Genomic DNA, 13,358 nt, shown 5'->3' with positions numbered 1-13,358 from the left:
GGGGGAATGAGAATTGTGATTTCATCTGGCAAGCAGTGAAGGATATTTTTTTTCTACCAACATGAATTAGCACTTATGAGGAAGAATGGTGGTATAGTGGATAATGTGCTTGACCTGGAATCTGAATGATCTACCATAAACACTAGATGTGTGACCCTAGGCAAGTCACTTAACCTCTATGTACCTCAATTTTCTTCATCTATAAAATATGGATGATAATACCACCTCCCTTGTAGGCCTGGGTTTTTATGAGAATCAAATGAAATAATTTCAAAAGGCTTAACATAGTGCCTGACACATAGTAAGCACTCTTGATAGATAGATAGACAGATAGATTGATAGATAGAAGATAGATAGATAGATAAATTTATAATATATATGTAGTATATATACACACAAACATATATATATATACACACACACACAAGTTGTTATCATCATCATTATCACCACCACCACCACCACCACCACCTATTTTGCATGTATGCACAAGCAAAGACAACAAAAATTAGGTTCTAGCCTGTCATAGTGATGTGGAAAATCACATGTAGCCTCTGACCTTGTCTGTCTCAAAGAGACCTGGCCTTGTTGTGTTCCAGCTACAGCTGCAGGCCTGTAATCTCTGCCTTCTGACCTTGTCTGTCTCAGACAGACTCTGGCCTTAAGGTATCCCTGCTTTGTTCAGTGAATAACTGACCTCATGTACATTTGATAAACTTGCCATTATACCACCACTACTCTTTTTGTATATAATCAGGTGGGCTACAAGACTCAGAGCCCATTGTAGGAGGCTTGAAACCCCACTTTGGGTCTGCAGGTAATAAACTCTCTCCACCTCGAGTACCTGACTATTTTCTATGTCAATTGTGCAGTAGCAATAGTATTCATATTGCTTTAGTACATACAAGATATTAATTCAAGATGAAATAGATAAAAAAACATACAATTCTAGAAATATTTGAGAAAAAATTAGACATCTTCTCTTACAGACCATTATGTTTGCACATCTTACAATGCATGAATATATTTTTCCCTTTTAATCTTCACAATAACCCTGTGAATACAGCTGTTTTCCTTGTAACTCTGGGGTGAAAATAAACTGCAAGATTCTAAAATCAAGATAGGCTAAAGAATGGGGTGAGAACACAGATCTTATTTTAAAATAAAATAAAAATGAACCCATGTTTTATGTATAGTATCATAGTAAAATTCTCTAATATCACAGAAAGACTCATGGACAATGGTCCTAATCATTTACAGTACGGCATTCCAAATTGACAAAGAAAACCTGTGCATATACCTTAACTAGTACAAAAGGGCCCTAGATGCTAGAATTTTCAAGAAACTATCCCTTTTAAGTTTCTTCAATGGCTCCTGATTCTGAGTAGCATAAGGAATTGAAGTACTAATTGTAATTCATTTAAAGACTGAGAAGTAAAAATATTTCTTAAAAGTCATAAAACCGGGGCAGCTAGGTGGCACAGTGGATAAAGCACAGGCCCTGGATTCAGGAGGACCTGAGTTCAAATCCGGCCTCAGGTACTTGACACTTACTAGCTGTGTGACTCTGGGCAAGTCACTTAACCCCAATTGCCCAGCCAAAAAAAAAAAAAAAAAGTCTTAAAACCCATTGTTTGAGGCTATATTCTTTTTCTTAAAAAAGAAAATAGAAAAGAAAGTGTTTTACCCTTTGGTAATAACAAAATAAACATGTTTCCAATCAAATGCTATGGTATTCCTTCTTTTTTGTGAGCCACCTCCCCTTATATTAAGGGGCAGTTTATATAGAATTAACTTCTATGGACTTCTGAGGGCTGGTACACTTCCCCAACCCTTTCAAGTGTCTCCCTCTAAATTTTTTCCAGGTCTGTGTGGTTGTTCCACTTCTTTTGCTAAATATCACTTTGGCTGCTTATTCTTTCTTTTAAGCCACTCTCCAATAAAGCAGTCCTCCTAATGTTTTAATATTATTGCTATTATTATGATCATCACCATCTCCATATTATTGTCATTATCATAGCATGGTTTCTGGACCTATGATTTCTTTAGCATAAGGAATTCACTGTGAGGAACCTCCATTAACCAAGGCAGAATCATCACTGCTGTTCAATTTAAATTCTTAGAGAATCCCTTAGGAGCCTAAGGGTTTAAATGATTTACCTTGTTTCACACAACTGTTACATGTCAGGGACAGGTATTAAACACGAGTTCATCCTGAAACCATGTCTAGATTTCTATCCACTATGACATGCTACTCCTTAAGAGACTAAATTTTGGCAAATAATAATTCACCTGAATCCAAACTAGCCCTAAGTTTCTAATGCCTAATCACAGGCTATTTTTAAATGTTAATATTAACCAAGGGCACATTTCAAGTGGTCAAGATAGAAACTCTTGAATAATTTTCTGATATGCATTCTCCAAAGACAAGTTATGAAAATTAGTCTTTTTAGTTCTGGAACCCTTGTTTCAATCAAGGCCTTCCCATGCTAGATCCAATAGAGCTTTAAAGATAGTGGGCAAGATAGAGATTAAATTTTTCAAAGAGATATTGCTGTGGGCTATAAGTTTGCTTATGTAGGGTAGATATCCCTGTATAGGCTAAGATATCCACCTGTGTAAATGAGATATTTGATTTTCATAGAAATAATGATTTGTATAACTTCATGTGTGAGGTCTGATGGAGAACTGGAAGTTGATTACTGTGAGAACACTCAATAAGTAAGCAACTACCTGCTGACACTGGCAAATCACTTAGTCTAAATAGTCTAACTCCTTTACATTAAGAAGAGTCAGACCCAGCGATATGGAGTGACTATTTCAAAGTCACACAGCAAACTTTCTCTTGGAAAGAGTCAGTTTGGGAGTCAGAAGGTTAGGGGTTAAATTCCTGTTCTGCCATTTACTACCAGGGCAACCTTGTGGTCAACCAATCTATCAAAAATATTGATTAAATTTTCAAATATGTTTCAGAAAGATCCTAGAATAGCTTACTGCTAAAGTTAGTTTTTTTTCTCTAAATCTATGATCGTGTAATTCACAGATATTTCTCTCCTTATTCATTTGTATGTGAAATAATTTTTAAGTATCTTACCTAAAGGCAAACTTCCTAAGTCCCTTGCTTACAAATAGATAACTTTATTAAAAATACAATTAGAAATATTTAATTTTGTTATCATATTTCTAACACAACCATGAGCATATATGACCAAAAGAAACTCCATGGGCCAATATATTAGCATATTGTCTTCAGAGAGAGTATTGACCCTTTCGTGTCATGGGAAATATGCTATATATACAGTTAAGAGTGCTCCACTTTATCTACAATATTAAAAGTAATTTGCTATAGTTCTAGGCTGCTTTTCTTCTAGCTGTAGTAATATCAGTGTAGTAGAAATAGTAGTAGTGATTGTAGTCATAGTAGTAATAGTTATAGAAGTATACTAGTAACAGTAGTAGCAGTAATACTACTAATAGTATTACTACTAATAGTTTAACACATAGGAACACATTTTAGCCAATATAGCAAGCCACCTACAATAAAAAAAAAAATTCATCTGAATTTCCAAATAATTGCATTAGTCAATCATTTTCAGTTATGTATGATTAATCTTTGTAAATAATTCTAAGACTGCCTTTCATAGTGAAGTATCATTTCATTTTCTAAAATATCAAAGACTCTATAGGTCACATTCTGAAGGGCTTAATGAATTTCACTTGGATGATACTGCCCTCTTCTCCCTTTGCTAATATATATGCTAATTGTATACATGATAATTTTGCTACAAATATAAATACCAAATTAGCATTTCTACCTTCCCCATATTTTTTCTAAATTTGGACAAATATACCTGTAGTGCATAAACTTGAATGTTTTTGCAAGCTTACTTTCAGATTCACAAATAAATTCCTCTAAAAATATGTATATAATTATGTAGTATTTTCTTTTTTGCCCTTTGAGCAAAATACATTGGGGCAAAATTATAACATTGCTTAATACAAGGGGTTCCCTGAGGACAAAGATAATGCTATATTTATCTCTATGTCTCCCTCGGGGCCCAACAACAGTTTTTGCTAGAGAATAGATAAATAATTATTGTTCATTGAATTGAACTAAATCAGTATATGAAAAAAAACACAGAAAGAATATAGTCTGCAGGCATATTCCTTTTCTCCAACATCATCTTTGACAAGAGGTCTCCTATTTAGTATATGAAGTCACAGTCAATTTAACATTAAATTTTCAATGCAAAGGGCAACAGTTATTTTTCCACAGAACAACTTGAAACTTGTATGAGACCAGATCATTTGAGACAGTTTCAAAAATAGCCATTTCAAATTAGCAATTGGACCTTTCAATTTTCAATTTGGTTTAGTTTTCCAAATAGAATGATTTCAATAGTGAGGAAACTATGTATCTTTTAATTTATAGACATGGTATGAACATTTTATATAAAGAATTTTATTGATATTACTGAGATTATTTAAACTCAAACAATTTAAAATATTTGCTCATTATCTTCTGCACATATTCAGGCTACTAACATTAATCAGTGTTTCCTACATTCTAAGCAAGACACAAAGACTCAGAGAGCTTGGTTTTTCTTATTTTGTCACATGGTTAGTTTTGATTTGGGGATTTGGGGAAGATTTTTTTTTTATCAGCAACATAAGAAATTTGTCTAAGCCATTATGACACAATAATAGCCAACATATAAGACTTTTTCACCGTATCTTAGATAAATGAATTTATTTAATACAGTAACACATTTCCTATCACTACCACTCTCTTCCAAATTGGAATTATTTTCTTCCATCTTCAGGCCATCCATTGGTTTTTGTTCTCTTATAGTCTAAGAAACTAAATAATTTATTCTTTCATTTTAAACTTGGCTTAAGGGTTTGCAATTTTTTATTCCATGGAGTTGCTTCTTCCTGACTTCCTTTTTCCAAGGTTACTTTTGTTAAGGGCTAAAATTCTAGCTAAACTGTCTAAAATATCTAATGAGTGGTCACCAATAAATTATAAGCTTTAGCAAGAGTTAGACTTTTAAGCATTTATTAAGGCCCATTTCTAGCTCCCCTCTCCACCAGAGTCCAGAGGAAAGACCGCGAGACTGATCGCCAGTCTCTTCCTTCCTCCTCCCACTAGCCCGCATCACTTCCTGACAAAGAAAAGACTCCTGGTCTTGTCCTCATGGGAGGAACTCTTCTACAGTAAGTCTCCAGAAGGTGGCGTCATTCCAATCGTTACACTTTTAAGATATTAAAGAAAGCATTAATTGTGTTGGTAAGATATTATTTCTGAGCCTTTAGAAAATGTCCCATTTTCACAGTGTTTGTGGGCAATGTAAAAAATTAAAGGACTCCAGTAGGAAAAGAACTGAAGTGAGATTGTTATCTGCATCATCATATATGCTATTTATATAATTATTCTCTGTTTTGGAATAATTTTGATAAGTTTTATGTTCAGGTGATTCACAGGATCTCTGTAGAAAACAGCCTACCAGTCTAACACATATTCAACAGAGAGATTACAGAGTGATTCAGGGAATGGAGTTTTATATAAAAAGCAGGAAATTGCTTACTATTATTACAGGCAGAAACATTTCCCCCTCTTTCTTCCTCAGTTTCCCTTTAGTGTAGGCAAATTGTATGTGTGTATGTGTGTATGTATATTTGTACGTGTGTATTTGTGTATATGTGTGTGTATTCCTTACCTCACAGGTGGAACATTTATCAAAGGTTAGACAGTACACAAATGTATTATTCCTCATAGAAAGAGATGGGAAATGTAGTTGTCAGTACAATTATGTACATCACTGGATCATCACACTGGGAAATGGATTGTAATGACAAATAACATATTTTCTGCAAGAAGAAATTATATTCACAATCAAATGTGACTTACAAAGGTGTTTGTAAATGAAATATCGAAATTGTGTTTTTATTCTTTGTAGAAATCTGGGTACAACAGAAAATTTGACTATTACTATAGCCCAATAAATGCAGCTACGAGAAGGTATAATGTAATGGATCAGGTCTAAAAGAGTTACATGATTTTGTAGCTTATATTTCACATGCTCTCATTATGTAGACGCAATAAAGAACTTAAGTTAATCGACAAAATTAAATCTGTCATTTCTGCCCTTCTTTCTCTCTCCCCCTCCTTCCTTCTCTCTCAAAATTTTTCTTAAATATCCATCTATAAGATATCTAGGAAGCTGCATCATAATAACATCCATGTAATAGTTCAGGTTTATAAGGCACTTTGCCAAAATTGGCTTATTTAATCCTTACAATAACCCAGAAATCTGGGTGTAATTCATACCTCCATTTTTTCTAACTTTGTGATTTAATTACTGTAGGAAGATGTAGTTGAGAAACTGCTTCTAACAAGGAGTACAAATAGTTCAAATGGCTCCTTCAGGATCAGAGAGTTCGTATTTGTAAAAGTCAGGACTTGAAATAATTCTTGATTCCATGGTCAGATCTCTAGTACTTATTTAATACTGCCCCCATTTTCACATTTTACAAATGTGGAGACTGATCTTCAGACAAGTGACTCACCCTAAGGTCATATTCAAACTCATGCCTTTTGCCTTTGCCCAAAGCTCTATTTACTACAGTGCTTCTCTAAACTGTTGATATAGGGAAGGGGGAGAGGACAACCATTTAGTAAATGTGTACTATAAGCTATTATTATACCAATTTTGCCATTGAGGAAATTGAAGAAAACAGAGTTTAAGTGACTTGCATAGGGTCATATAGCTATTAAGTGTCTGAGGCTGGTTTTAACTGAGGTCTTCCTGACTTCAGACATGGCACTCCAACCTCTGTGTTAGCTTGTTTTTTCTATATAAGCTTAATAAAAGAGATGTATTTCAATATTTCATGGTTATGTGAATATAATAGACATATGCACAAAAAGGAAATTATCAAAACTTTTTTTCCAGACTCTCCTTTATTTGATTCATAACAAAATCAGCGTTCCTATTGTTTCTCATCTTATTTACAAAAATAGTTAAAAGTCCATAAATAAAGACCAGCAGGAAGCCTATAAGTGTTGTATTCAGCATTGACTATTCTTCTCCACTTAGCAATCATTACATTATTTGAAAATTACACATATACTATATTCAGTGGGGAAATCTTTTCCCTTCACACTACTTCAAACAGATTAAAAATGAGGTAGAATTAAATCACATTACATCCTTCCCTGTGGTAAGATCTTCTTATGATTATTCAATATATAATTGTGTGCATAACCAGATTAATCCAGTTTAATAAAAATAGACAGGATAAAGAACTGTGGAATCCATATGCAGATTGAACCATACTATTTCTACTTTTTTGTTTTTCTTTTTTGAGGTTTTTCCCTTTTGTTCTCATTCTTCTTTCATAGCATGTCTAAAGCAGAAATGTGTTTAATGTGATTGTATAGATATATAACCTATATCGGATTGCTTGTTGTCTTGCGGAGGGGGGAGGGAGGGGATAAAGGGAAAAAAATTTGGAATTAGAAATCTTATAAAAACAAATGTTGAAAACTATCTCTACATGTAACTAGAAAATAATAAAACACTTTTATGATTAAAAAAATAGACAGGAAAAGTGAGGAAAGGAGAGGTATTCTTATCAGTTTACAGAATAACTTTCATTACAGTGAATGTTAGTATTTGTCAAAAACAGGACTTCACGATTCCCTGATTTAATGCTTACTGATCATAGACTACCAAAAAGATTTTCCAATTCATTATTTCAAATTTTGATGTATTCACATATGTTTTAATGTATGTGTCTGTGGTGGGGGCACTCTTTCTTTAGGTACATCTGTTATCCAAGTTATGGCAACAGATGCAGATGATGCAAACTATGGAAATAGTGCCAAAATAGTGTACAGCATACTTCAAGGGCAGCCATATTTTTCAGTGGACCCAGAATCTGGTAAGAAAATAATATTTGATGTAATCATTTTAGAAACAGATATCCAAATGAGTTCCTCTTCATATCTTTAATGCTTTTCAATAATTTAAAGCACATTCATATTGTTTAAAAAATACATTGAATATGTGACACAAAGTACTTCCACATCACCAAGGGGAGTGTCTTCCTCTTTAAAAAAAAAGTACATTACTTTTTAAATGCCATTCTACTGTAATATAACTTCTTGTGAGTCAATTTAAACTATAAAAGCAAAAGTTTAATAGAGTTTCATTCAAATAATTGAAACAGGAGCCAATCTAAGAAAGAGAGAAACCCTGAAGCTTGTGACAATTTCTAAAATGAAACAAGAACATTTGGCTGAAAGATTTGCATTGACTGAAAAGCTAATGTTTGTTATGAAAAGGATAATTAAATTGATTTAGCAAAGACCATATACTGAACAATGGCAGGGCTACAAAGCTCTCTATTCTAGCAATTACATTAAATTGGCAGGGATTGAAAAGCTTATTTCAGTATACCTAAATTTTATTTGTTTGCTGTGATTAACATCTGTCCAGTATAACTTTCATAAATCCATTTTAAAACCTTAGTTTTAAAATGTATGATTTCTCTCTCCTTTCTCCAAAAGGTGTAATAAAAACAGCATTACCAGATATGAGTAGAGAAAACAGGGAGCAGTATCAAGTGGTCATCCAGGCCAAAGATATGGGAGGACAAATGGGTGGATTATCAGGGACAACCACAGTGAATATCACTTTGACTGATGTCAACAACAATCCTCCACGATTCCCCCAGAGTAAGGAATATTTGAAATTTGTATTTTTGAAGTTTCTTTGAAATTACCTTCATGATGCACCATTATTTTCATGAGAAAATTCACTGTTGTATTTTTAAAGAAGAGCAGTTTAATTTAAATATATAAATAAATGGAAAAAGCTCAAAGACATTAGATAGATAGATAGATAGATAGATAGATAGATAGATAGATAGATAGATAGATCTTTTCAATAGATTGCATGTGAACTAGGTTTGCAAAACACTTTACACATGTTGTCTCACTTGAACCTCTCAAGAACCCTATGAGATAGGTGCCATTCTTATCTGCTTTTTTATAAATGAGGAAGCTAAAGCTTAAGAGAAATTTAGTAATTTGGCAAGGATCACACAGATAACAGGTCTAAGAGAAGTCTAACTCTAGTCACTGTGATTTAGCTACCTCAATAACAGGGAAAAAAAGACTTCAATTTTACTAGTATTGAGTTGGATAGATTCAGAGGACAAAATAGTCTTAGTATTTTGGCTAAATCCCTTAACCTTCATTCCAGCTAGAGAGTCCAAATCCTTTATATATATTTTCAGCCTTCTCATCAACTCACCTCCTAACTTTACCAACTCTTATTCTATATCAATCCATACCAAGTTCCCAAAATTCAAATTGGTAAATAGGAAGCCTTAAGACTTAGAAGAATATGGAAGGGAGTATAAATTACATCAGAGTACAGACAAGATTAATGAGGTGAAACATTCCATGTCCTCTCTGGCACAACCCCAAGCTTCAAGATCACCTTCTCAAATATAATGCACTATTCATATTAGTTATTTTATCTCTGCCTGTCTGAATTATGACAAAGTTATTAATGGGTCTCCTAATTCAATATAGTTCAATCAACACATATTCATTGGGTGCCAAAGCCTAATCCTTAATACCAGGAGTATAAACTCATCTCATTTGATGATGATGATGATGATGATGATGATGATGATGATGATGATGATTGAATTTGACTGAATGCTGTACAACTGAAGTATACAGATAACAACAGGTGCCTTAAAGATTTCATTCTATGAACAAATGAATGAATGAATAATTAAACAAATAAATAAATGAGCAGACAAACAAATATTTTCACTATAAAACATCAATTCAGATCTGATCAGGGACTTATGATGACCCAAAGTAATCTCCACTTTTTAATATCTTAACTGAAGTAGGATATTATAATCTCCATTCTTCAATATATTTTCTGATACTTATGATTTTCTGCCCATACCTATGATTTTATTGGTTTAGGGGGTTTCAAATATAGAAAATCCTCCTATTGATGCAGATTAATAACTTGCGTGTGACATAATCTTTCTAGTTTCCTGGGGAATTAACATATTAAGTGACTTTCTCATGGTCATGTCACATACTAGAATTAATGCAAAGAAAGACTTCAACCCATGACTTTAAGGCCAATTCTTTATAAATTATAATTTATATTTTTATTAAAATTCCCCTGAATTATTTGGAATGCCTGTCAACATTAGCAAACCATATAAGAGAATGACTCCTATATTCCTTTTTTTTCTTTGTCAAGTTGATCTAAATTATCTAGTGCTCCATAAACTGAAGTGTTTGAAAGCAGCACATAGAAAATTAACTTTCTTCAATAACACAAACTACCCATCATTCCATTAGCAGCATGGATAATGCTTCCATTTCCTTATAATGAAACATTTCTGTTTCACAACTTGATAGTCATTTTTTGTGGGGAGAACTTATAACAATACAAAATAAACAATAACAAAACAAAATATATCCATGAATTGAATGTATAAACTTCTGGAATATACCTTGAAATTAACTAGCCAGAATCTTTAATAACAAACACACAATTCATCACTGAGCCAAAATTTGAAAACTTTAGAGCTTGGAAGGTTCTGTCATGACTCAGAATTTTCTTGTTCAGTCACTAAAATCACAAAATTATTTTTGTTGAATGAGAAAACCAATAAAATCTTGTACTTATTTATATAGATACATATATAATTATTTACTCTTATAACTGTTTAATGCAACCTAAATCTTCACTTGATTTTATAATAATACAAAAATAATACAAAAATATTTTTATTTTCTCTCATTATCGACTATATATTGAGACTAAAATCATGGAATGGCTTAAAATGATAGTTGGATATGTGTATATATCATGAAATCATGCTTAAAATTCTCAAATGCCAAGAAAAACACTCGTTTTAGTAAAGATAGAATCAGTTGTAGTTAGTAGTTATCCTGTAGTTGTAGTTATCCTACATAACAAAGGATCTGATGTTCAAAAATCTATGGAGGAAGAGGAAGAGGATAATGATGATGGTTGATGATTAATGATGATGAAGAAAAAACAAGGAGGAGGAGGAAGAGAATCTTTGAGGGAGAATGTTCCGAGACTCAAGAGTTGCTTGGTCTGGTGAATTACAAGTACCATGTGAAAATCAAACTACCTTAAAATGTTTCTCTTACAATAGCCAATTGAGGCAGACTCTCAGTACATCGTCTAGTTATTCTCAGATATAGCAAAAACTTGGGACAATTCTGTTAGTAGATTATATACATATTCTAGGCATGGAATTATACTAGAAAGAACATTGAATTTTAAGTTGAGAAGTCTTGGTTTTTAGTTCTTGTATAATCACCGAGTTGTGTGACTATAGAAAAGTAAAAACTATCCTAATAATTCTCAACTTTCTCATCTATAAAATGGGAATGATTCGGCTTCTACAATATACCTCAAAAGTTTTTTTTTATGGATATAAGGAACACATATTAAGAGCTCTTAAAGCATTCTTATACGTGAAGCATATTATGATACTTTGAAGTTTCCCTGTTAGGAATATGTGTAATACAGAATTCCATCAATTCCATGGTATGATCATCCTCTTCAAAGCTTTCTCTTCTGTTGTGCTTTCTTTGGACCTCTCATTCTCTAGGTGTAGGAAGGAGAAGAAGAATTTGAAATCAGACAGCCTATGCTGAGTTTTAGCTCCCATGGTCTGAAAAGTGAGGTATTTTATTTTACCCCTACCACAAAGTTCTCTTTTACTCTTAAAAGGAATTGGGAGAGCCTAGGTTCTTTGCTATTGGCTCTAGCACCCACAGATGGTTTACCTCTAAGTTTAAGGGGGTCCCCAGAACCCAGTTGCATTTGGCCCCTAACAGTCAGATTACATTATCAAAGGAATATTTTCTTCAAAAGATAATCACAAATATACAAACTGACTCTCCAACATGTGAATCTTAATCCACTCCTCTTTTTGTGCCAACTTAGTCTTTGGGAAAGGGAAGAGGATTAGGTTCACCTCTTGATTCAGTTCCTATAGAGCACATTTCTTGTTCTGTGTCCAAAACTCATTTGAATCCTTCTCAGAGCTTTCCTTATCTATTAAGAACCACAAAATATTACCTGGAATCCAGGTTCCAAGATCCATGTGCTTCATACTCCTTGGTCTGGTCTAATGGAACCTAAAATTGAGAATGATAGATGAAATAAAACAGAACACCCACAGTGCAAGAGAATCTCAGAACCAAGGAGAAAGATGGATATCAGGTTAATGAAATTATTTTCCTCTTACCTGTTCAGTTCATGGCAATTATAATTTAGATAAAAGAGAACAAAGGAAGCGAGCCTCAAGCTCGCCAGTTTTAAAGATACAGCATTTCTGACTATGCATCTAATCAAAAGAGGCTAAGAAATCATTCCTACTCATATGGTAAGGGACGTGAAGTGCCTTCACACTAGGTGATCTGGACTTGCCCAAGACAAGCTGTTTACACATAAACTAACTCTTTGGAGCCCCATAATAAGCCTGTTACATGGACACTCCAAATATTACTAATTCTTATTTATAGATGAAGAAACTGAAACTTAGAGAATGTTCATGACTTTCTCATATAATTACATAGTTATTTAACATTTGAACCCCGGACTTCCTAACTCAGTCCATCACTATTTCCATTCTTCTTGATTGCTTCTCATACACCAAAACATGCCTCTTCCCACAACTTTGGTGAAAGCAAAATTTAATTCAGTTAAGCCTAACAAGTATTTATTAATTACCTCCTGCTAGGGACAGGGGATAGAAACATAAACAGTTTTCTTTTTTTAAATCCCTATCCAAAAGGGGTTTACATTTTAACAAAGGGAACAGCATAGCTATAGATAAGTCAAGAGGAAATATACTAAATAAATGAAAAATAGTTTTGTGGGAAGCTAAATTGTGGTGGGGGCCAAGAAAGATCACATAGAAGGTGACAGTTGATCTGAATTTTTAATAAACCTGGGGATTCTATAGTCCAAAGAGGGAACAGAGAGGTTCCTTGGTATGAGGAACTCATTTTTTAAAAGGTAGGGAATTTCAGGAGAGCTTTTCAAAACCCTAACAGATGATGCTGTTAAAGTGCTACACTCAACATGTCAGTAAATTTGCAAAACACAACAGTAGCCAATGTACTGATAAAAAAAAATGGCTTATGATCCATTCCTAAAGGAGGGCATTGTAAAGGAATGTTCAAATTAGTTGTGCTCATTTCACATGGCAGAAAAATAATGCTTAAGATTCTGCAAGCTAAGCTTCAGCAATGTGAACCA

At 33.4% G+C, this 13,358-nt stretch overlaps 1 protein-coding gene across 1 annotated transcript in view; it reads left to right on the top strand.

Moving 5' to 3' along the window:
• CDH9 (cadherin 9) overlaps positions 1-13,358 on the top strand; it is a 228,550-nt gene that overhangs the window by 174,583 nt on the left and 40,609 nt on the right. Inside the window, exons 4-5 of the mRNA XM_043972884.1 lie at positions 7,828-7,947; positions 8,576-8,743. Of these exons, the coding sequence (XP_043828819.1) occupies positions 7,828-7,947; positions 8,576-8,743 (288 nt within the window). The remainder of the gene's footprint in view (positions 1-7,827; positions 7,948-8,575; positions 8,744-13,358) is intronic.

This window comes from Dromiciops gliroides, chromosome 1 (assembly GCF_019393635.1).
Source record: "Dromiciops gliroides isolate mDroGli1 chromosome 1, mDroGli1.pri, whole genome shotgun sequence".
Classification (NCBI taxonomy): domain Eukaryota; kingdom Metazoa; phylum Chordata; class Mammalia; order Microbiotheria; family Microbiotheriidae; genus Dromiciops; species Dromiciops gliroides.
The sequence above is the reverse complement of the archived record's forward strand: the minus strand, read 5'-3'. Positions and strand labels throughout refer to the sequence as shown.